The sequence below is a fragment of the Echiichthys vipera genome (assembly GCF_963691815.1).
Source record: "Echiichthys vipera genome assembly, chromosome: 4".
Taxonomy (NCBI): domain Eukaryota; kingdom Metazoa; phylum Chordata; class Actinopteri; order Perciformes; family Trachinidae; genus Echiichthys; species Echiichthys vipera.
The window spans coordinates 10,742,753-10,767,256 of NC_139829.1; the positions used below are offsets into that span (position 1 = coordinate 10,742,753).

The following is a 24,504-nucleotide window of genomic DNA, read 5'->3' on the forward strand; positions in this document are numbered from 1 at the left end:
ACACACACACACACACACACACACACACACACACACACACACACACACACACACACACACACACACACACACACACAAACAAAAGTGTCATCAACTCCACCTTCTCTCCAGGTTCACCAGGCAGTCCTAACTCCCCAGCCTTTCCCGGCGGCCCCTGTCAAAAAACAGCAGCAGCCATTAAGTATTCTATGCTAACGTAAAAGTCAGTGGGAGTTCTTACACCAGGCTTGTGATCAAACTCACCCTCAGCCCCATCTCTCCCAGTGGCCCAATCGTTCCTGGTGGCCCCGTTGGTCCCTGCAGCAACATAACAGAGGCACCAATAAAAAGGTTAAGAGTACTTTCTAATCTTGGATGAATGCTGCTGAAAGTGACAGTAAAGGAGGAAAAATGTGAAAAGAAATAAGAACCAGGCAGAACGTGTGGATTTGTGGAGATAAGTTAATCTGCAGGGCTAAGAGCCTCCCAAACACTGAGCCAAGGCTTGAATAAGCGATGGGAACAGGCCTGCTGTTATAAAGACACTGAGGCGACAATAAAGCTCCCTCTCCAAGAGGGGGATGGTGTAAATCAAATTGTCTCAGACAGTAAGTCTCTGCTTGTGTCTGTAGGACCTGGGCACAGTGAGAGAAAGAGGAATAGGTTTTTCAGGGCTTTTTTTGACCAGAATATGGAGTTTCTAGGTAGCACTGAATAAAAAGGTGTCAAAGTGGAAATTCAGAGTTTATATGCAAATGGGAAAAGAAGAAGAGTTCACAGTAGGTGCTGGAGAACCACGGGCCATTAAAGATAATGAGATACTATGGTTTCTGCAACTTCAAAATTTTTACATAATTGTACCACATGGAGTTAAAAAATATATAGAAAAAAACATTACTCTACCGTAAGCCTTTGATACTGTGATTAATTCTCAACTATTGGACCAAAATTGATGAAAACAAATACACTCACTGGCTCTCCAGCAATTCCTTTGGCCCCTGGAGGTCCCGAGGGTCCTTGAACACCCTGAAAATAATATAGGTGTTTATAACACACACTATTGGTATTCATGCACATGTTGAAATGCTACAACACCCACTAGAGTAACAGTGTGCCACACAAGCCTCACTTATCCACCACTGTTCCCCCAAAATGATTCCACCCCAAAAATCAAGACTGACCTAAAAGAGACCTCTGTTAGCCCCAATCACTTACTGGAAATCCCTTAGGCCCAGCTTCACCTGGCTCGCCAAGCTTTCCCTGCAGCACAATGACACAAATGGAAAAATAAGTTTGACTCTGGTAGGAGAACAGTGAGTTAGACTTTTGAAGGTGCTTGTTACTACAACATGTCAAAAGCATGAAGGCACAGTCATGCAAGTATCCAAGATCAGAGCATGTACTATATAACTGGAACTTTGAAATTAAGATATCTCTTGATAGGTAGTTAGCTAACTTCTATGCTAACCAGCTTAGTTTAGAGTAGTTACTTATCACCTAGTCACCACTAGTGACAGGAATTACGTCTCTTTGATGGGAGCTGGATCTAATGGCTCCATTCTGTGCTTAGAGACGTTCAAAAGAGTGGCTTGCTGTTCTTTTTTTTATACTTTTTTAAGGGGCTGGGGCTATCATATTATACAACCAGATCAGAGCATGTACTATATAACAGGAACTAATGCACAGAGAGAAGAGACGTTAAGCAAACTTGGTAGTTTGCATCTGCAGAATAAGCCTGAAGAAAAAAAACCTGGTTGTTATCACTGACCGAGCTGAATTTTAAATCACATACCAACAAAGATCGCGTTTATGGAAACAGTTAGACCTACTTCTCTTTGGAAGATGCCATAAAACGACTCATGCCTTTGTATTTTCTTGCATGAGTAATAAGTTTGAATTACAAGTTGTTTAATGTTTATATTCATATTTTGAAATAACTTAAATGTGCTTATTTGAAATGAAAAAAATGTTAACATTTCACATTTGTTTTGTTGGTGTCAGATTATTTATATCATAATGGTGATAAATGCTGTTTCAAGGGGCCCCCTTTGAATTTTTGCCTAGGGCCCCAACAAAACTCTAGAATCGCTTCTGGCAATGATTACTGTGATGTACTCAATACTAGAAAAAAGTAGTCGTCGCCAACTTGTTCTAAATGCAGCAGTAAGAATTTTAACAAACACTGGTTCTCCGTCACGTTGAGGATTTAGAAAATATTTAAAAAAATTTTATGGTTTAGCACCTTCATACCTCTCTGATTCCAAACCGTCTCCTTAGGTCATGTGGTGCAACTTGGTGCAAACAAGATTTTGCTTTTAACTGATTCCCACAAGTCCTACATTCATTATTTGATGCTTGATTACTTTGTATTTCTTTAAATTGGTTTTATCAACATCAACTTGTTTTTGTTAATAGTATAATCCTATTTTTTTTAATCTCTTTAGGATTTATGATTATATTGTTGTCACTCCATATGTCTTCTGTTTTTATTACCTGTATTATTGATTTGTTTGTCTTGTAAAGCACCTTGAGCTGTATTTTATGCTGTCATTAAATAACATCAAGAACACAGCTTATACCAGACTGCATGGATGCTTCTCCGTGCATGCTTTAATGAGACGGTTGTTGTACTCTTCACTAAAATCACACTATTTATCCTACACACAAAATCTTCTTCAAATGGACAAAATGCTAATGCTGCTAATAATGTCATTATTGTATACGAGAGGCAAAGAGAAGAATCCAAATTTTTCTTACCATCTCCCCGGGGAGGCCCAATCTTCCTGGTGGACCATCAGCACCCTTCAAAGAAAACATCCAACTCAGTAAACCGAGTTCTGAAATCCCCCAGAGTTAAAATGTTCAGGACATCTGAGCACTACGAGAACCATCAATATTTAAGTACTCTTTGATTTAAAGTTTTCTTCTTATATTTGCATAGAACAAAGAGTGTCCTCTAAAGATTCTTCAGATGTTAAAAATAGTTAATAATTACAGCTTGTTGAACAAAGCTGTTGTTTATCCTAGCTTTCCGCAGGACTGATTTGATGTGTGCAATTAGGATGTTGAAGGAAAGACATTCCTCTCAGGTAGTTTTGGCATGTAAACACTATTAATGAAGAGCCACAAAGGGGAACTAAATGTGAATCTCTGAAAATGTTTTATTAACGGTTGTCAACTTTGACTTTCTGACCATTACCTTTACTCCAGTGAATCCTTTCTCCCCGAGTGGGCCATCAGGACCCCTCAGACCCTAATTGGAGAGAAATAAAAGTTGTCATTGATGAACAGCTTGGAAAAATGTGGCCTTTAACAGACCTGGGGCACACGTTGTTTAACATATTAAGTCCATGAATTAGGGCACTTAATCTCCATTTTTGTCACCCCTTGTTAGTGGAGCCTGGGAGGCAGCTCTCTTGGTTTCAGTGCGGACTGTGGTTTAGCCCACATAGTGGAGACACCATCAAAGATTGTGGCTATTTTGTAAAAACTTGTGTGGCATGTGTGAATTAGCTCCAAAGCATGCCCTCTCCACACTGTGTAGACTCTGTCCTCATTTTTCCACAATCACACACACACACACACTGCGGTTATTGTAAAGACGCCTTGGGAAAAGGTCACAAATCCTGAGTCATCCCTACCTGTAGAACTGAACCAAACTATCTGCTGTCAGGAAGCATTAAAGGACTGACTGTAAGAATCTTATATGAAAGTGATCAAACAAAGCCAGAGAAGAATACAACTACCAATATAGGGCATTGTCCATTACTGCTGGGTAATAACATACAAGACTGTTGTTGAGATACTGAGACGCAGTGGTGTTTAGTTATGAGGGAAACTATTGTGTTTCTTATATGGGCTGTGTACAATTGAAGACAATCGTTATCAGAATTGGGGTAACTGTGGCTCAGTTGGTAGAGCGAGTTGGCCAATGTCCAAAGGGACGGCGGTTCGATCCCTGCCCTACTTGTGTCATGGTCGTTGTGTCCTTGGGCAAGACACTTCACCCACCTTGCCTCGAGTGAATGTGTATGACTGCTGTATGTTTGATGAGGTGGTCAGAGGGGCCGTAGGCAGCTGATTGGCTGCCAAGCTTCTGTCAGTCTGCTCCACTGTGACCACCACCATGTATGTCTGTGTGAATGAATGAATGAATGGAACCTGAACTCTGTAAAGCGCCTTGAGCACAGAGAAAGGCGCTATATAAATCAAAGCCATAATAAAAAAAGAATTGTGCAATGTGTATGTTCATACATGGAGTAAAAATATTATATTTAATAAGCCAAATCGTATTTTGAATTACATTAATAAAGCTACCTTTCCATGTCCTTTTCTTCCTGTTTCTCAATAACTTTTCTGTTATATAGAGACATCAAAATTAAATTGAGATTGATAACTTTATCAAATGATGTTTTGTCTAGAATTGAGTTATATTTGCCAATAAGAGGCAATTTAAATCTTGAATCAAATCTTGCCTAGGGGAGTAATCTGTTTTATCTCAAGTTAGTGTCATTGTCATTGTTATTGTGTTAAAATTGTCTTTATTTTTTTGAGGAGTAAACACATAACTTATTAAGATGGATGTTAATAGAGCAGACGTACCATCCATCCCTCCCTCCATAATCACTTTTTCAGATTAATTCAACCCCAACAGGCACATTAGCTTTAGTTTATGTGCAAGAAGGCACAGTGAGAATTAATAAATACTAATGGTCAAAAAAAAGAAGAAGCCAGAATTAACCGAGAGGCTATTAGTCATCTGTAGTCCCTTGAAGCTGCCGCTGGAAACTCGCCCACTTTCTCCAATTCTTTTTTTGCACCAATTTTAGGGCTCTTTACTGAAGAGTACAGTGAAAACTACTGCGATAAAATAATGATAAAAAACGTATTTACATATCAGAGGAATGCATCAAGTGAAGATTGAAACTTTGCTTCAATTTTAGTGGAGTCAGTTTGGACGGGGACACAGGAGATTCAGCTTTTAAACAAATTTGAATGATGGGGTGACACGATGCTCAAGTGTGACTAACGTATGACTGAACCCTCTTGAGGTAAAATTTTAAAATGTAACAAGACGTGACAGCGAACAAGAAGTAAAGTAAGAAGATTGGATACATCCTCCAAATAGCTGTCTCTACTTTTCTTGAAATCCTTGATTCCTTTATTGTGCAGCACCAACTGCTTTCACTCCTTTCAGTAATACACACAGACCACATATTCTTTTTGAAGGCAGTATCAGAATTGTATTCACAAAGCTTTAGGCACGGGAAAAGATTGCTACTGGATTTTTCCCATTCTTGTTAACTGGGAATTACTTCAGACAGTGTAATAAGAAGACTGGAGTTTTATCACGCTGGTCTTAATTCTTTTTTTTCCAAAGCTTGATGTAATTTTTAGCTATTAAAGTTATTAAATATTACATTTGTGACTGCTTGTGATATCAGGGGAGCCTTGTAAAACCAATCAGGATGAAAACCCTTAATTATACCACTTATTCATGTTAGATCAATTATTCATTCGGTCCAATGATACTGCTGTGCAACCAAGGGCTATTTTCCCAAAGTAGAAGACTCAATTATGGAAAAGCCAGCAAACACTGGAATCCTCCTGAGCTCATGCAGAGACAGCGACGCACACATATTTCCATGTACAGAAACCCCAGGGTGTTTTCTGAGACAAGCTTCTTAGCATGTTCAAATTGTTTGCTTTACTCATATGTTCAATTTGTTGTTACTATGTGAAGATATATACAGATGTACTTGATGTTTATTTTATGTTTTGGGTTTTTTTTTCTTTGGAGAGGGTTGCTAAGCAATCTTTGCTCTGGTGTTTTTGCGCTGCACTTCTAAGAGATTTAATTATGTGTGGATGGTTGGATTTTATCTGTGAAGTGTAGAGTTGCTCCTATTCGTGCCCTTTCATGGGCTGTTCATTGAACGTAACCATCACTGCTCATGTTACCTACTGTAAAGTAACTATTCTGTTATTCTTACATTTATTCTAAATACACTATAGTTGCTGCTGCTGGGGATGAAATACACATGATTTTCTACACAGCAAAATTAAGTTTTTCTCATGTAAAACCTACCCGCAAATATAAGAGGAGACTTAAAACAGCCAGGCAAGACTCACATGTACAACATTTACAAACACAAAGTGAGCTAAGGTTGTGTCTATATCAACATAGTTATATAACGCAGGTGGAAACGATTCATTTTACATACACTGCTACATGTAGCTACATTTAGCTACGTGCTAACACCAGGGAAACCTGTAATCTTGGTAGCTGATGTTTCTCTCCAATTTCAGATCACATTCCTGCTGGAACGTGTCTGGTTAGTTTTTGGTTTAGAATCCTTTATTGGGGATTTTTCATGGTGTAACTTGCATCTATACTCTGTTGCAATCAGTCTCCAGCTGCAGTGACGGATGGTATCAGTGTCAAGTTGTAGCAGGGTTCAAATAACCATCTTTTAATAGTGTTTAAAGCCCAAGCGTTGACATCTGTCCAATGTTGACATAGACACGTCTGTTGGATACGATCTAGATTCTACCTTGAGGCTGGAGACAATGTCTTCACAACATGTCATGACAATCCATGAGATAGCTGTTGACATATTTTAGTCACAAAATTGCCATCCCTAGAACCATGATGATAATTCCAGTAGTTACGTGTCACCTAATGGTTATATAACACAGATTCTGGTTACTTACCCTCCTGCCTTTGGGTCCTCTGATGCCGATGGATCCCAGTGAACCAAGAGGCCCCTGTATGTGGGTGAAAATAGTCTTTGAGTTTGATTGTAACAAAACTATGGAAAGTAAGATACAAGGAACAGTTGTCTAGGTTTCATTCTTATCTTTATTAATATGTCTGTTAATATGGCTGTCTGTTTTGAGGGATTTATCTGGACGCTGCTCAAGGCAGTCGCCCTTTGATTACAAATCTGCCCGTAGAGTCTAAGCACCAAAAAAATTTTTTCATATGAATTATCTCATATAATCTGCATTTAGTAATAAAGATGATTTCATTTTTCTTCATTCTCTCCTGATCGAACTGATAGTTGTTGTGGTCAGAAGTGTAACAAATGTGTGACCTGGGGCTGTATTCATCAAGCTTCTTAGAATTACTCCTAAGAACTCTGCTAAGAGTTGACTCATGAGTAAAAAATTCTTCGTTGAAAGCTGCACGTAAAAGTTAGTTATCAAGCGTCTTACTCACACTTTCAGTGAAGTGTAGGACTGAATCTTAAGTGTCACTCTCAGAGCTGAATTACGACATTACTATTTGCCGTAAACGGAATTTTAGTTGACATCATTTTTGTGTCGATAGAAATGACCAATCACGGATCCCTAGAATAAAGAAATATCTTATATAAATATTTAAGTGGACAATGGGAGTGTATATTTTGACAATAATCTACAAAATAATACAAAACAAACAAACAATATTTGCAATGAATCAAAAATAAATGTTTCCTTTTCTTTTCAATTCATTAATTAGGCAACTAATTTGAAACTGGTGTGGGTGGCTCTATATATACTAGTTCTGCTGTGAAAGCTCTGCTGCGTGATGTTGTTGATGAGATGATGCCCCTTATTAAATCTGTGACAAAAATAATACCCGCTCTGTCTAAACGATACCGTTCATGATCATCAAACAAAGCCAGGACATCCTTCCGCTCCCTGAATTTCGTGCACGTCTCTCTCGCCTCAGTGCCATCCCCTGCTGGCAACTCCTAACCACTTAGGACACCTCTGGAGGTCTCTTAAATATCTTTGGGAGTAGGAGTGATTCTTAGACTTAAGAAAGTTGATAAATAGCTTTTATTCTTAAGTTTGAGAGTAGGACTAAATTTCGCAAATTCTCAGAACTCTAAGACGCTTGATAAATACGGCCCCTGGTATTGAGTATATGTAGTCCAGACAACAGGCCAGTGTAGTTTGGTTTACATTAAGAGCACATAAAACTTTGACAATAATAACAGCAAACTTACTGGCATCCCTTGCAATCCAGGTGGCCCCGTCTCTCCAGGTATACCGGTGTGACCCTGATGGATACAACATTACTCATCTATATGATTTATCAGATAAATCAGAAATTAGCCCTCATATTTCTTACTAAACTGGATGACCTTATATTATCTGCCTATGAAATGATTAGATTAGTCTCTCCAAACATATCACACCCCCAATCCCTTACATATGTAGAATTGAATGCCCTCTTGTACGAGAGACAGGGTCCAGACTTACTCCTTACCATCGGCCCCATTTCACCTGGCGGCCCTGGGGCGCCTGTTTTGCCTCGATCCCCCTGGAGAGCCAACAGTCACAATTAGGGAAATATTAATTCATTATTGATGGATTAAATGATTAAGCGTTCAGTCTACAAGATATCAAGAAAATGTAAAATAACTGTCCTAAATGCCAATCACAATTTGACAGAGCCTAAAGTGAAGAATCCAAATTCTGACAATCAAAACTCAACGATATTTAATTTACAATTACATAACACAGAGAAAATCTGCACATTTGAGTGGCTGGTACCAGCAAATGTTTGGTATTCTACAACATCAGCTGTAATTGACTTCTTGTTTCTGCACTAATCACACACTACATCAACAGAGAGCAATCTAAAAGGCATTTTGGAAAGCAACAATTTGTGATACTAGTTGTGTGACGAACTGAGACCATGCTAACCTTTTCTCCTGCGATGCCAGTCTCTCCAACAGGCCCGATAAAACCAGGCAGACCCTGAACGAAAGAAAATGTGTGGTCTTATTTTTCTTTGCTCTATTGAAGTTATATTTCTCATAATAGGCTGCACACAGCTTTGGGACTCCAACAAAACAGACACGCAGTGAGCATCAAACTGAAATCAGCAGAAAGAGGAGCGAAAAGCCTTTACCCTCTCGCCAAGCTTTCCGACCTCGCCAGTTATCCCGGTCTCGCCCTACAGCAGAGCATCCAATTAGAATATCACAAACTTATTCATGCCTTTCGTTTTTAGTTTAAATCAGTTGAAATGTGCTCGGAGGCCCGTTCCCCTGTGGTAACGGAGAATTAACATCTAATTTACACATATTCAGATGACACATTATCATAAAAGAAAGCCGAGAGAGAATGTTCACTTAAGGATGACAGTGGTTCGGAGGTTGATGTGCGACTATTAAGTCTGACCTTGAGTCCATCTGGGCCAGTCAGTCCAGGGAATCCCTGCCTCCCAGGCCTGCCCTGAACAGAAAGCAAAAATGACACAGAGAAGTGTACTGCAGCTCCACACAACAAACACTCTATGTATCCCCTGTGAAAGGTGCACTCTGTGAGTCAGCTGTCCCACCAGAGAGGTTGTGGCACAAAAAAAACCAACAATAGATGCCAAAACAAAAACATCCCTTTAAGAAACTTAATGATCCATAAAACAGAGAGCCGTTTGCAGCATCAAAGGCTTCTTATTACTCACAGAAGTCATTGGGTCATTTGTGTTTGTTTTCAGAAATCACTTGTGGGTTCAACTTTTGGGAGAAGGCAGACTGGAATCAACCCGTGCAAAAATGGACTTTCATTGAAAAGTCTCCTCTATTGTTTAGCCTGGGATGACTCCAAACAAACCAACTTTTTTGGACCAAGAAAGTCCCTTTAGATTTTATTCAGAGAACATTTCAAACCTATTGGTCTCATATAAAGCTCAAAGTTTGTCATTCATGGCATATTTATCCTCTGTGTTCTATGTTGAGATGCTAATTATTAAGAATATAAACCTATATATGGCTATATAGGTATATAGACTATTTGAGCTTTTTGATTCATAGACTTTAATAGAACATTTGACCTCCCGATTAAATACCAACAGAAGGAATTATTGTCAGTGTATATATTAAAATGTTCCTGTTCCTATGTATTTATCTTACAACGAATCCATCATCTGACACAATTATATTTGACATTCAAACTATGCATTTTGGTTTGACATTTAAAGAAAAAGTAAAGTTGTTTTTGTTTGTAATTGTGCATCATTTTCTTTTTACGATAGAAAAGAACATAGCAATTAGCTGACCAATCTGACACAGTTCCCAATAAGAAGTCATTCAAAACAGCTTTAGAACAATGGAGACATGGTGCACTTGTTGCGGTGTTGTGTGTGGATCCTAAAAGAAAACTGTTACTGTATTTTCTAACCCGTCTTGAGTCGCAGGGCTTATCTAATCAGCACTCACCTCGAGCCCAGCAGGTCCAGCGGGCCCAATTGGTCCCTCATCACCCTGACAAAAGAATTGTCACTAAAGGTCAGGGAATGACAAGATATTTAACCTTTTATTCATTTTCAAAATATATAAAGTCAACCCCCACCTGAAGTCCTGGTGTTCCTCTTGGACCTGGCAAACCTCTGGTCCCTTGCTTTCCCTGTGGATGAAACCCTGAGAGTGAAATTTCACCTTATTTCTACTCACCGACAATTTGAATTTAAAGAATGAATTAGCTCTGACCTTGGGTCCTTCGTGGCCATTTTGTCCTGGGGAGCCAATGTCGCCTGGAAAACCCTGTCAAGATGAAACACAGCTTCATCACCACACAGTGGCACTGTGCATTGTATTGAGATATGCAATGATGGAATAACATTAATTGAATTCATCTAGTCAAAATATAATATTAAGTAAACACATCTCTCCTACCTCTGGGCCGGGAGGGCCAGGTAAACCATCAGGGCCCTTTTCACCAAGTGCGCCCTAAGAAACACAGTCACAAATAAACTTACTTTTATCTTACAGATCAGAAACCTCAAAATACTTTTACCCAAAAACTATAGCCCAAATTCACGAAGATAAAAATAAGATAATCCTTTATTAGTCCCACAGAGTGGAAATTTGCAGTGTAAAGGTAGCTAGTAGGTATTATAAATAAGTAGTCACTATGATCTTCTGTTCTGGGGATATGTAAAACACAAACTCTTGAATGTCAGTCTATTGCAGCTATGTACGTATATGTACGTATATATATATGTATATGTAGTGCTTGTACCACTGACATCATGTGCCATGTTACCAAACAATCTACACCGAAAAGTAAAATAAATCAGCCATAAGAGCACCTGGAAAAATGCCACCTACGTTGTGCATTTGTAGGTCATTTGCTGTATATGTCTTATAGAAAGAGTTTCATAGAAATCTCATTTTCTTAAAGCGATAGTATTCACAATACCAAATTAATCATTGTGGTTGAGGTAACGATTCTGAAAGGCAGAGAGAGTATGGCCGTCCACAGAGATGTTTTTCTCCTGCTGGAATCTCAAATCTGATCGGGACACTTCAGAGTGCACAAGTGCCAACGTTGGTGGGGTTGTCTTCCTGCTAAAACAGCATTTTTCCTGTGAATTTGCCATGCTGCTCTTAGCTGGGTTGTTTGTGCCACAACTTGATTAGCATACATTTCTAAGACCAGACTTCTCTTCCACGCATGAGTGCCTCTTGTATACTTTTGAAGATTTCCACCCATTATTCTTCAAGTGCTTCCTAAGACTTGTTTTGCCCTCTGAGCACTCCATCATGCTCTCAGGACAACATTGTTATTTGAAGCAGCTAAGGAAAAAAGAAGAATTAGCCTCTTCACAATAAAATTCTAAAGAAGCTATATTTTTTCACAGCCTACGGTGTGATCCATTAGATGGACTACTCTATTTATTTATGAACCACCTGCTGAGAACACACTAGCAAAAAAAAGAGTAATACTGTGAAATGTAGAGATAAACTTTGCTATCACCAATCACAGATTATTTGTGCAATCTAATCAAAAATATCCCAACTCTGCACTGGTACATGGCCTGAAACTACTTTTTTAAACTTTTTTGATACTCAAGTGTTTGAATATGGGATAGAAAATACCTGTGGGCCAGGATTTCCACAAGGACCCCGCAACCCAGGTGAGCCACGCATACCCTGTAAAATAAAAGACAGCTCTGTGTTAACAAGTCTACAAGACAACAAGTAGGCTAACTGTATGACTAAACATTCCCACACATGAACACGCCTAGATACAGAAACACACCAGTTATATCATTATTGGGTTAAAAGAATATATAAATTGGACTGCACTTCTATGGACCTTTTAGAGAGCAGAACTTGGTGCTTTCACCCATGCACGATGGTGGTAGAGATGCCATGCACAGCACCGGTTTAATCATCTGAAGCAATCCGGAGTTCAGTGTCCCACTAGAGGACACTCTGACATGCAGATAGATGAAGCCAGGCACTGAATTATTTATGGATGACCCGCTGTACCACCTGAGCACATACAAACACTCATTTACCTTGTCCCCTTGGAATCCACACTCCCCTGGCTCTCCTGGTAAACCAACATCGCCCTGAGAGAACACAGAGGAACATGAAAATAATAATAAAAATCTAAAAAAAAATTCAATCAACGTGCATCATGCACAGATCTTTCATTATAGCGTTATGTTATCAATTAGCTCTCTCAGCTCTCTCTAGCATTCTTTTATAGGGTAGGTTAGTAGTGAGAAAGATGAATGCAGATCACCTTATCACCTTTCAGTCCTGGTTGCCCTGGGTTTCCAGGTACTCCCTTGAAGCAAAATTAAAAATTAAATAAAAAATTTAAAAAACATGATTAATGATTCAACATGATTAATGAGCAGCCCTGGTGTTTCCCCCCGTTCTCTAGGGTTTACATACTCCGCCTGTGGAATAATATAATCACCAACCACTTGTCACATTGTTTCGTCAAAGTAAGCTTAACCACTACTTGGAGACATTCTGGTTAACCAATCAAATTGTCAAAATGTACCCTATTTATATTGTATTCATACCAAAACCAGACACTGACATTAACTAGGAAAACACATCATTTACCTTGAGTCCTGGCGGTCCTGGTAAGCCCATAATGCCAAAAGGGCCCATGTCTCCCTGCACACATCAACAGGCACAAAACACATACTTAGAACGCTGAATGTCCAGATGAAGTAAGTCTTAATGTACTTTCTTAGCTGAATATCTCAATAGAAAGATGTGACAGAGATATAAAAAATAGTGAGTTAATAAAACTTTTTGGAGCACTTTTCAAAAGGCTGCTTTCTAGAAGTAGAAGAGAGAAAAGAGGGAGTTGCAAATAAAAATCACAAAACATAGAAATCAGTGCGAAGGATACTACACAACTCACAATAAGACCTAGAACTCCACATGGGCCAGGAGATCCTAGTTCACCCTAAGAGGACAAAAAAAGAGATAAAGGAGAGCTGCAACACAAGCCGAGGAGGCAGAGGTGTACAGCTGCAGGGGGGTGATACACATGAAAGCAAACTGTATGCTTTTATATTTTGTTTGTTTACTGGTGATTTCATCCACTGATACAGTTTCTCCTCTCATTCTAGCATAGTGAGTGAGCACTTGGCACTTGACACACAGAGAGGCTTGTTCCAAATGATCTACCCCACAGCCACATGCCATGCCCACATCCTCTCCAAGCTGCGCATCCAGTGGAGAGACTTATGACACACAGCCCAGTGTGGCCTTCCTGTCACCTCCTCTATTCCTCTATGAATAAAAGGAGATGAATTTAGCCAAATGGAACGCCCCCCTCTCTTCCCTCTGGAGGAAAAAAGGAAATGAGGCCCGGAGGAGGCTCTCAGAGGTCAGCCAATCATAATCTAACACTGACCCTGTCAATCACGAGCAGTGAGGGTCAAATGCAAGGGAGAGGAAAGGCTAGTAAAACTGCTAAGGCTGCCTTCAGATATCAGAATGGATTTTGATGGGTGAGTGAGTGATTGCACAGATTTGCCTAACAGTCAGTGTCTGGCACAGTAATAAAATGTTCTTGCTGGAAAAAAGAAATATGCAAGTCACATCCATCTCTGGATCTCTCTAATGTGTGTGTCTAATGTGTCTGACTTTTTGCATCTCCCTTCATGAGTGGATGTTTGATTTCTTATAAAGAACAATGTAGTACATTTTTATATGAAATGTGCTACATTACGTCTGAAATCTGGTGAAATTTCAGTCAGGTGTAATTATGTGGCCTTTAGGGTCGGACATGAAGATTTGCTCTGTGCCAAGTGAGTAAATGGTGCATTCATCTACATAATTTCACTTACTGGGTTCCCATCTGGGCCAGGAGGTCCCCTCTCTCCAAAGTCACCAGGAAACCCCTGAGCACACAAACAAACAGGCGGTCATGTAACCAGAGTGGCTTTATCATGTTCATACTGTCTTTACTTTAGATAGGACATGGTTTGTCAGTTAAGTTATCCCACCATGCAAAGAGGATCAACAAAGTGTTTCCCAAAACAGAAGTTTGCAAAGTAAAGCCAAGCAAATCCCCTTAAATGTGCTCCCAGCGCTTCATTCCTGGGAGACAAGCAGGAAATTCCACGGCTGAGTGTTTCCGCGCAACTGAGTGTCTGTGTGTGTACGCGCTGGCAGGGAGCGCTCGGCAGCCCGCGAACCAAACCCCCATGACTTGCCTAAATGGCTGAATAAAGCTGCCTGGCCCAGAAACTGATGACTATGTCCTTTTTTTTGCTTGGTGCTCGTAATTCCATTATAGAGGCAGAACAAGAGGCGTGATGCAGGCGCGGGGCCGCATGCACGACGTGTGCTTGTCAGTGTGCCAAGGTCAACATGCAACCATCCGCACATCACAACTCAGCACTCAGGCTATGGTTAGATTAATGAGAATAGCAAAAAGCAGCGAGATCTCTTGTCATATGTGTGCAGACAGACAAGAAAGGGATCAAAGTATGAAGATCTCAAAAGATGGCAGAGGTAGGGTTGTTTGTGTGGCAGACTACTTATTTGGAACATTAGTCAAATGTGGATAAAGTAATGAGTGGTAATTGGAGCAACATGAAGCCAAGAGGAAATGTGGAAAAATGCTCCTCTTTCCAAAAATGTCAAAAGCTGACTTGGTTTGATCAGAAACACATGCAAGTCTTTGTTCTCATATTGACAACTTTCAGCAAGGCTGGTGAGATGAGACCCTTTTCATTATGTGAACGGTCCGATAGAAATCATACCATTCTGCTATGTACAAACCCATAGCACTGATAAAACACCATAAAATGCACACAGTGTCAGTTTGCTTTTTTGGGGCTCACGTTGTTTTAGGCTTTGGTACGCGTGGATCAAAGATTCCAACTCCCTCTCTTGTGTCTTTCCAGATTGTGTTACACAGCATTAATGCTGAATCAGGACAGACAAAAACTTCTTGCATAACTTCACTGACCTCACTTTTCACCGCAGAGTAAGGGAAATGGCTTGTTTGTGACTTGGCTATTGAGCATATTTTTTGTCCCTCAGTTTATGTCACTGACCACTACTGCATAATAATATCAAATAGGCACAACCAGACACTCACACACTCTGGGAAAACAGCAGATTTACACAAGTGGTTATGTGCAGTATTTAAATTTTCCATGTAAGCCTGGAAAGATGGGAATTTACTTCCAAGTGCCAATGACGATAGACTTCCCTGATCTCTGGGTAGAGAAACTCTGGAGAGCCAAACCCACAACTGACACATTCCATTATCATATCAGTGTCATGCAAAACAAGTACAGTAATAAGCACACTTCAAAAGAAACAATTTTTCTTAATCAACTTCAGTCAGAGAAAATTAATCATAAAAGATTTATAGTCATTGACTTTAATATGGTGCCAGGATTCTCTGATTTTAAAAAGGGATCTGACTGAGAATTTCAATGTAATCTGCTGATACATGGACAATTGTGTTTACAATTTCAAGGATACACATTTCTCTTCTATAATAATCCCAAGTATCATCATGCCAGTGTGGAAGTTACCACATCTTTTTTTTAAAGATTTACGACTAAGGCCAGAAGGGGCTTCACTTAACTAGAGTCTCTGTCAGAATAATGCACTTTAAAGTAGGTCTGCACTACAGTAAGAGTCCAAAGATCAAGACAAACACCCTCGCTTTCATTAGACTGCATTAAAAATGTTCTCTGAGAAGTATGTTGAGAGAAAACTTTACCGGCCTACCCATCTTGCCCTTCTTCCCATGAACGCCAGGAATTCCCTGGAAACAAGAAAGAAAACAGAGTTGAGAGACAGAAAGAGAATATTGGATAGGGAGCTAAAAGAGAGATAAAAGTGCATAATGTAAAAAATAGCAGAAGATGATAAGACTGTCGTTAGCCACACTAGCAGTCCTGTGAGGCTATGACGCTCCTTACATAACAATAAACAAAAGTGTTGGATGAAGTAAAAGTTTGGGATACAACTGTTTTATTCATTTCTTTTAGAGCTTTAAAGTTCAATATTTAGCCCGGCAACAGCACGCTATTTTAAAGCTTGAAATAATATCACATCACAATCTTCATCACAATATAAGTTTTTATGCTAAAATGGATGAAAAGTCCTCAGTAAAAGGACTGTTCAAATAGGTTTGTTTTTAAAAAAAATTCAGAAACACATTGGGACCCGGCCACCATTTTTTTTCTGCTTCAAAATGGACCAAGCACCGCCCCAACCTGCATTTGTCACTCAGCGCTGCGTCGTTCTGATTGGTTGTAGGCCTGTTCAACTGCGCCCAGAGGCGTTTTGTTCTTCATTGCTGATAAGGACTCCCAGAAATCTAAAAATATGCACTTGCGAATAGTCTGGTGATGCCAGGCTAATTTTAGCATGTTAGCTTAGTAGCATGCAATATCAGCATATTTTCAAAGCACGGTTGAGACTGACAAAAGCCCGTCACTAGTTTTAGGACTATCTTATCATAGTGGAAAGCAATTGGTATTCACCCTCTCTCACCCATGAAACATTTCATGGAAATCCATCCGAATGTTTTTGACATGTTTGACTCTAAGGCTCATCAACTGACCTGACTGTCCGACTGACACACTGAAGTGCCAACAGTACCATAGTGCTGTTAGGTTAGTTTGGCAAAAAAAAAAAAAAAAAGGAACTTGGTCTAAAATTGCTTAGAGATTTGGTGCCACTGTTTTGATCCACTTCCCTGGATGCTCATGGCAATTTGAGTCCTGGAAGGGTTAATTGCATTTACATCTGACTCCTACATTTACAAGACGGTAAAGAGGTCGGGGTGTAAGTCGATCGGATACAGTATAAGGGAGCATGCGATACTTTGGGCTTAAAATAGTGATTTGGTAAGTAATCTATTTCTGTTTCATCATTTTGGCCCATGGAAAGTCATAAAATGCAACCCAGTAGGCATTTACTTTCACAGCATCTAATACTCACTCTTTCGCCATCAGGACCAAGAAGGCCAAAAAGCCCAGGGATGCCAATGTGACCCTAGAGAGATGAATAAAAGATGGAGTGGAGAAACAGATAAGGCAAAGATGGATGGGAAAGCAAAAGAAGATGGAGAATGAGACAGAGCAGATATGATGGACACTGTGAAGCTTTCAACAACACTAAAATCTAAAAGAAATCTCTACAAAGACTTCAGCTGTGATGCTTTGATCTGTAACAGCACCACGGGCGTTTTGCTACGATGGAGTGGTCTAGTAGAGCCAAGCCTTGAGGCAAGTGTATATGCCCATGGACTGCATGGTGCTGGCTTCCACGATGTAGTCCAAGGGCACATACCCTCACATCAGGGATCTCTGAAGAAACTCTCTGCCAAACCTGCTCAGTGGAAGAATAGGAGAAAGTGGTGGAAAGGGCAGCAACACAAATTACAATGACATTTAATAAGAAGCTAACATCTGAATGCATTACGGTTATGCTCGGCTGCAGAGCAATAGAGTTTTATGATATTGGCTAACATTAACAAGAACAGCAAGCACAGAAAGGATTTAAAGAAAGCCAGAGTTAATTGCTCCTACAGTACTTTATATATACTAACAAAACCATCTGTCGTTATCATCATGGAGTTAACAAGGGCGAAAGAGTGGCGTTTATGACACTGGCCTTTTTATGTACCCACACTGGTGAGGTAAGTCATTTAGCAGAAATTTCACAGTTTGTTTAAGAAAGTAAAAGTTCAGAATCTTTACTACAGAGAGGAAAGTCCTGCCTCTCTTCCCAGCGGCCTTCAGTGGAAGCTGAGGGAGGGTGCATGACTAGAACATGAAATACATGTTAACAAAATCATTCTGAGGGTGCATTGGCCCTTACAGCCTGAGATGTACAGTATTTACTTTTTAAAGCACCTTTTTATGACCAAACATACTGCCTTAAAGAGTTTAACAACACAAATCAATGCCAAAGCTGTAATTTTCAACAACTACTCACCCTGACTCCTTTTGGCCCCATTTTCCCCACAGGCCCGGGTAAACCCTAAATGTAATACATGACAAAACATATTTCTGTGGTTACAAACAGTGGCAAAACGTCACTTGTGTCACTGTGAAAGTACTTACTAAGACTAATAGATATCACCATGAAACTTCTCAAGTTGATTACTTACATTAAGGCAATATTTTTTAATGTATGACAAGTTTTCTGAATGTAACTTTTGGTGAATTTAGCCAATAGACAGATTGGCAACACAAATAGACAAAGTGTATTCAAATAAATGCCTAAATGTGTTTTTCACTAGTGTGAGACATGTAATGGTCTAGTATATCAACTGCCACAATTATCATTAGTCATCTTTTTTTATTATTATCATGGTTGTTAATATTATTATTGTGCTGCTTTCTGTTTATCCCTTTTCCCCAACTGGTCAAGACAGTCGGCCGTCCACCATGAGTCTAGTTCTTGCCTGTTAAAAGGAAGGATTCCACTGCTGCTGTTACTGAATTTTTGGGTCTTTATAAATCATAAATAATCCTATATTATGGAAAATGTCTTGGGATAACTTTTGTACTGAACTGAAAACTGAATTGTTATGGCAGCAAAATGGCCCCAAAAAACTGACCAGTGCATGAAAAGTTTTGGCCTGTAAGTGACTCGCCTTCTCACTGCTTGATAAGCATCAACTCTATCCTGATTTTTGCATATTTTCTGAAATTATATTAGGCCTCTTGGCTGGCATTTGCAGTGTTAATACTTTGGCAGCATTCACATTCATTTCTCGGAGACACTGTCAGCAAATCCACCAGTGCAGAAAATCTCCCCCTGCAACTTTACAGATCAAGTCTCAGCTCAGGAGAACTCCCCATAGCAAAGTACAACGCCTTGACATCAACTTAGAGCGCTGGTGATTCACAGCCCACAGATGGTAGGGGGTGCTAAAACCTAATCCATCACACACAACTAAATGTCTATAGGGATCAGAGTTCTGACAGAGTAAGTGCGCTGAAGCACAGAGGCAAACACAGAGACCTGTGCCTGAACTCTACGTTATCGTAAACATTCAGTAGGAGTGGACAAGTGAGCAAGCATTTGTCCAGCTGTTTATGGAGTTTAAAATAGCTTAAAGCTGAGAGGAAACCCACTTTTAATTGCAGAGAAACCCTAATGCTACCTGGCTTTGACTTCTTAATTTAAACACTATTCCTTGAAGTGGAGCAAGGAATGATGCTCACAGTTTGGAAGGACAGAGGAAGCTTATTTGTACCCTAAGTGCTGCGGCATTTGTCACACTTTTATTACCTTTTCTTTCTTCAGAGCAGTGATGACTACAGAAACCTTTCTGACGTGTTATTTCCTCGCTGGACCGGGGGGGGGTGCTTCTTCTTTTTACTATCATTCAGCCGCAACAAACTTTTTATTTGGGTTTTCCTAAATATGATTATTTGAGGCTGACACTGAAATGCCGATGGCTGAGATTATTTGCCGGCATCCAATATCTTTAAACTAGATTATTTTCTAGCTTCAGAAAACACACAGGGAGTTGGCGTTTCCCCAATGAATCCTGTTTTATTCATCATTCTGACGGAGAGCAAAACTGAAATTTGATTTATTAAAAGGCCAAAATATTTTCAATAAGATGAATTCACACTAAAGATGATATCCTATTTATTATTTTATCTTTCTTTATGTGTGAGTGTGTGTCACTGTGTCTCCTCACACTGTGTGTGTGTGTGTGTGTGTGTGTGTGTGTGTGTGTGTGTGTGGCCCTGCTCAACCAGCACCGCAACACTAGATTTACTGCACCTGCCTGCCAGGATAGCCTTTGGCCCCAGGGCTTCCATCATCTCCCCGTTCACCCTGTGGAGAGAGAGAGACGGAAGAGAAATCAGCACTAGAGGAGGACAGGAGACGAAAAGAAGAAACAAGAAGGAAAAAAGCTTTGAAGGATGGAAGGAGGAAAAACAACGTTTATGCACATATGGTTTCGGTCGGAGCCTTGCTGATTGCAATAAGAAGAAGCTAAGAAAGACAGTATAAAAAATGGAAAACAAGCACTTTATTTATAAAGTAATAAACAACAGTCCTATAGAGGATTTTACATCTCTCAGCTTTTCAAAAAAAGACGCTTTGTTTATTCAAGTCAGCGTTGCCTGAGGAAAGAGGCGCCACTAGAGACATTACCACTCGAGCCATTCAATTAATGCAACAGTAAGTGCAATTATAATGTGGTCGAGCCGCATGCTGTCAAGGCTGCTGTGAGCACAATTTTTCCTTAATATGTTTATCCTCATCAACGTAAAGTATGTGAAGTATAATGAGTCATTCCTTCCTTGTGGTGAGACCAAACCAAAAGCATCCATCTGACAGGAATGTTTAATTCTACATGTATGCGAGGCGGTTCATACAGTATACTGAAGGCTCACCACTGGCGACAGTTAGGTTTCTGCCTAAAACCAGATAATTAATGCATTAAGAGAGATGAAAATATGAATGTCTTGTTAAAAAATATATGAGAACTCTTATAAATAGCTGCACAAAAACAGTAGTCTTAGTAGCATTAGTAATGGAAGCACTGGTGCAATAAAAGGAATATTGTACAGCAGGAAGGTTATTATTGTTAAAGCCCAGAGAGGGTAATTCCAAATAAACACACATTATCTGGTTTATTAAAAGGCTGCTAACCAAGTACATTAAATCAGTAAGCATAAAAATGGGGACATGTTTGTACAGGTTTTTTCTATTAGTATCAAACTGTATGTGCATGAGCACACAGGTGGTGCTATACATAAACATGTGTGACTACAGAGGATGATAATGCAAATGTTTTGTGCATGCACGCCACGCTGTTCCACTGATCGACAATTGGTGGCAGTAGCATGCAAAGAAACATAGAAATGTACTCGTCAAAGGCAGGGAAGAAGAACAATGTCAACATGTCCTCAAATCACTCCCTCATTTGCACATTCACTTTTACGTTTAAAACAGGCACTCAATAGTTTACTTTATAGGCAGCAGTAAATCGAGATTTGGACACTTCATCATCTCCGACAGGTGTAGACACGCACAAGACTTATATTCTCATCTATAAAACGCAACACATTGTATTGTGGGATTGTTAGCAAAAGGTAGTGCACATGCCATGGGAGTTTTGAAGGCACCAATTTAAACAGTCAAATAAAATGGCAGAGGGTAAATATAGTGCCCTGTACAGTGAATAGGGAGTGATATCAGATCATTTTAGATAATTTAGATTCTAGATTTTAGAATAATTTAAAAATGCGTATTTTCAAACAATTTATGAAGAAGAAAATGCATTCAACTCCTTTGTTGCACACAATCAATCCAGGTGAGAAACAATGAAAATCAACAACATGTTTGATAATGAGAATATCCCACAGGGTACCTTCCAGTAATATACAAGTTCCACCAAATTAATAGTCAATCAGGAATGTCTTCAGTTACCAAGAAGTAATGTTGATCGTTTGTGGCACAAGGTGTCTCCAGTTATCTTTGTCGGATAAGAAAACAATCAAATCGACTTCACTAACAAATATAACATGGCTCAGATTGCATTACAGCACCAAACACTGGCATGTTTAATCATGTGCCATTTTATTTTCCCCAGTAAGGAGTGCATCGCCTCAAGAGAGCACTGGAGGAGACGGGAAAAGATTTCTTTTTTTTTTGTTGTGAGACAGCACATTCTTCTCAAAGATAGCACGCACAATCTGGACTCAGGAAGGAGGGAGGGAAGGAGGAGGAATGACCTAGGGGTGTCCAAACTATTTAGCCTACTTGTACCTCTGCCAAGAATCTCTCCTTCTCCTTTCCCGCCAAGATTCCCAAACTAATGTCTGATGTCTCTTCTCCCTTACTATAATAACCCACCACCCCACACTTCTCTTTCAACGTCCCGATGTGTCTGTGTTAATATTTTCTCCTGTTTTGTAACTATAAATGGAAAGAGAGACGAGGTCTCAGGGGAACCGTCTCTGGAGACTCTTGGCTCTCCTATTTGATGAGTAAACATACATTGACATACAGTTAACACAGTGCAGCCAGTAGACAGACCAACAGCATGCAGTGGGTTTACTCAGCATGATAACACTTCAGAGGGATGGAGGAGGGATTGTGTCTGAGGAACCACAGAAACCACATTTTAGTTGCTTTCAGAAACTAGTAGTTCAGAAGATCCCTTTTGGTTACCTCATGATTGTTCTTTAACGACCCTCTTACCACAAAACACAGTTTTAAAAAAGGGCAATGATGCACCTTCGAGTTTGCTGTATCTTTTTCAAATTTTGTATACATTGAATTGTAGCACTTTCCGGTTATACTTGTGACCTGAAGGGGCGCTACAAATATTTGTGTTTATTACTGAGTTGCCCAAAGGTGAACAACTTTACAAATTGATGTTGTGTTGAAAGAGAAATTCTACATGGATTATGTTATACACAAGAGAAAATGTAGGATAAAAATCAAACTGTAGCCATGATTAAAAATAATTGAAGCACTCACAGGTTCACCTGGAAGACCAGAAGGGCCAGGATGGCCTTTTTGTCCCTGTTGGCAGAGAAACAATAAGTTAGTTGCACATCTAACATTGTGTCTGAGCGAAAAGATACCATGGCATCGTATCTTATTTAAATTCTGATCACGAAGCCACAGAGAAGTGCAATGCTTCATGATGCAAACTGTGAAGAGAGAGATTATGTTGGTCCTGGTTAGAAAATGTTAAGTCAATGGTCAAATTGAATCTAATTTGTTGAACAGCTCAGGGGCTGAAATGATGTTGTATTTTCTAATTGCTTTGGAGAGGACTTGACTTTGTTACCCTATAAAACAACTTAAAGACGTGCAAGGTTAAGTTTAAAAGGGTGCACAGGAAAGTCAAACTTAATAGCTGTGAATCTAATAGACTAATTATTAGCAGCATTGGCTAACCCTGAATAAAGCACTTCTTTACGATTTCTACACAATACCAGTGCTGTTTTTTATTGACCGCTGCAACACAGCTTCTTGGCTATGAGCTTGTTACCAATGCACTGTGACAAAACAATTATTAACAATCTTGCATTAATTAACCAATGAGACAGGAACAAGTGAAACCTACCAGGGTAATTAATAGTCACCTTCATGCCCTGTGGTCTTAAATGAGCATGCCAGCTGGTTTACAAAAATGTATTAATCTTTTCACAATCAAGTAGAGTAGATAAACTCATGTGCAGTCATCTCTGAGGAAAGAACACATCTATGCCCTCAAGTGTGAAGTAATTAGCCACCAGCTGTGTTGGTTTGTCAGTAGCATCACAAGTAAACCAGAGGCGGTCAGAGTGAAAATATTTGTATCAGTGTAAACAAACAAGTAACCAGCAAGAGAGCCGTACCGAGCGTTCTCAAGTCTTTAGCCAGAATGTATGCACAAGGATTAAAATCTCCCTCTGCAAACGTCCTGAGAGACATTTGGTAGTATTGATGTAAAGCAGAGCTCAGCTACTTTAAAGGCTACTTCAGTGAGTTTATACAGGCCTTGTTGACAGTGATGAGGAAGGGGAATGTTTCCTTAAACATGTAAGGTACAGGATTGAGATAATTTCAATACTGTGATTGGCCTCTTTTTGTGCTAATATTCAGTTTTTTAAAATTAGATTATACTTAATTGAAAAATAAGCGGGCTCAATTTTTCTTTATACATGGCAGGATGCTAGAATTACTGAAACCTCATTCAGAACTATTAAAAGTGGGCCACCACATGGGAAACCTCAATTTCAGCTTTAAATGTCCCTTCAAGGAATAATTTGACATTTTGGGATATAAGTTTATGTGCTTTCTTGTTGAGAGCTAGCTGAGAAGATTGATACCACTCCCATGCCTGTCCGTTAAACATGAAGCTACAACCAGGTAGCGGTTAGCTTAGCTTAGTACGAAGACTGGAAACAGGGAAGCTACATCCATCTTTTATACAGCCAATGCTGTAGCTTCATATTTATGTACCGACATAAGAGTGGTATCAATATAGCGCTGGGCAAGAAAGTGAATATTTCCCAAAGGTTTAACTAATCCTTTAAAGATGGGCCTTAAACTGTTAATGTCTTAATTTATTCATTCAACAAACATTTTGCAGTAATGGGGCCTAACATATTTGTTGGCTTTGGAAGCTTTGGACTCCTGATTAGAATTTAAAATGAGATTTGAAAATAATTTGGCTGCATAACATGAGTTCAAAGGGAAGGGAAAGGGAAGTTTTGGGTCCTCTGCTAGAGCTGCTGCCCCCACGACCCGACCC

The 24,504-nt window shown here is 39.6% G+C and overlaps 1 protein-coding gene across 1 annotated transcript in view; it reads right to left on the reverse strand.

Moving 5' to 3' along the window:
* The window catches only part of col27a1b (collagen, type XXVII, alpha 1b), a gene marked incomplete at its 5' end in the record, with an annotated part of 69,089 nt that overhangs the window by 20,161 nt on the left and 24,424 nt on the right, over window positions 1-24,504 (reverse strand). Inside the window, 27 exons of the mRNA XM_083911736.1 lie at window positions 101-154; window positions 244-297; window positions 952-1,005; window positions 1,195-1,239; window positions 2,737-2,781; window positions 3,179-3,232; window positions 6,694-6,747; window positions 7,977-8,030; window positions 8,240-8,293; window positions 8,680-8,733; window positions 8,888-8,932; window positions 9,160-9,213; window positions 10,197-10,241; window positions 10,330-10,383; window positions 10,467-10,520; window positions 10,653-10,706; window positions 11,859-11,912; window positions 12,284-12,337; window positions 12,514-12,558; window positions 12,846-12,899; window positions 13,153-13,197; window positions 14,087-14,140; window positions 15,985-16,029; window positions 17,214-17,267; window positions 18,213-18,257; window positions 20,022-20,075; window positions 22,737-22,781. Coding sequence (XP_083767862.1) covers window positions 101-154; window positions 244-297; window positions 952-1,005; window positions 1,195-1,239; window positions 2,737-2,781; window positions 3,179-3,232; window positions 6,694-6,747; window positions 7,977-8,030; window positions 8,240-8,293; window positions 8,680-8,733; window positions 8,888-8,932; window positions 9,160-9,213; window positions 10,197-10,241; window positions 10,330-10,383; window positions 10,467-10,520; window positions 10,653-10,706; window positions 11,859-11,912; window positions 12,284-12,337; window positions 12,514-12,558; window positions 12,846-12,899; window positions 13,153-13,197; window positions 14,087-14,140; window positions 15,985-16,029; window positions 17,214-17,267; window positions 18,213-18,257; window positions 20,022-20,075; window positions 22,737-22,781 — 1,377 coding nt within the window. The remainder of the gene's footprint in view (window positions 1-100; window positions 155-243; window positions 298-951; window positions 1,006-1,194; window positions 1,240-2,736; window positions 2,782-3,178; window positions 3,233-6,693; window positions 6,748-7,976; window positions 8,031-8,239; window positions 8,294-8,679; window positions 8,734-8,887; window positions 8,933-9,159; window positions 9,214-10,196; window positions 10,242-10,329; window positions 10,384-10,466; window positions 10,521-10,652; window positions 10,707-11,858; window positions 11,913-12,283; window positions 12,338-12,513; window positions 12,559-12,845; window positions 12,900-13,152; window positions 13,198-14,086; window positions 14,141-15,984; window positions 16,030-17,213; window positions 17,268-18,212; window positions 18,258-20,021; window positions 20,076-22,736; window positions 22,782-24,504) is intronic.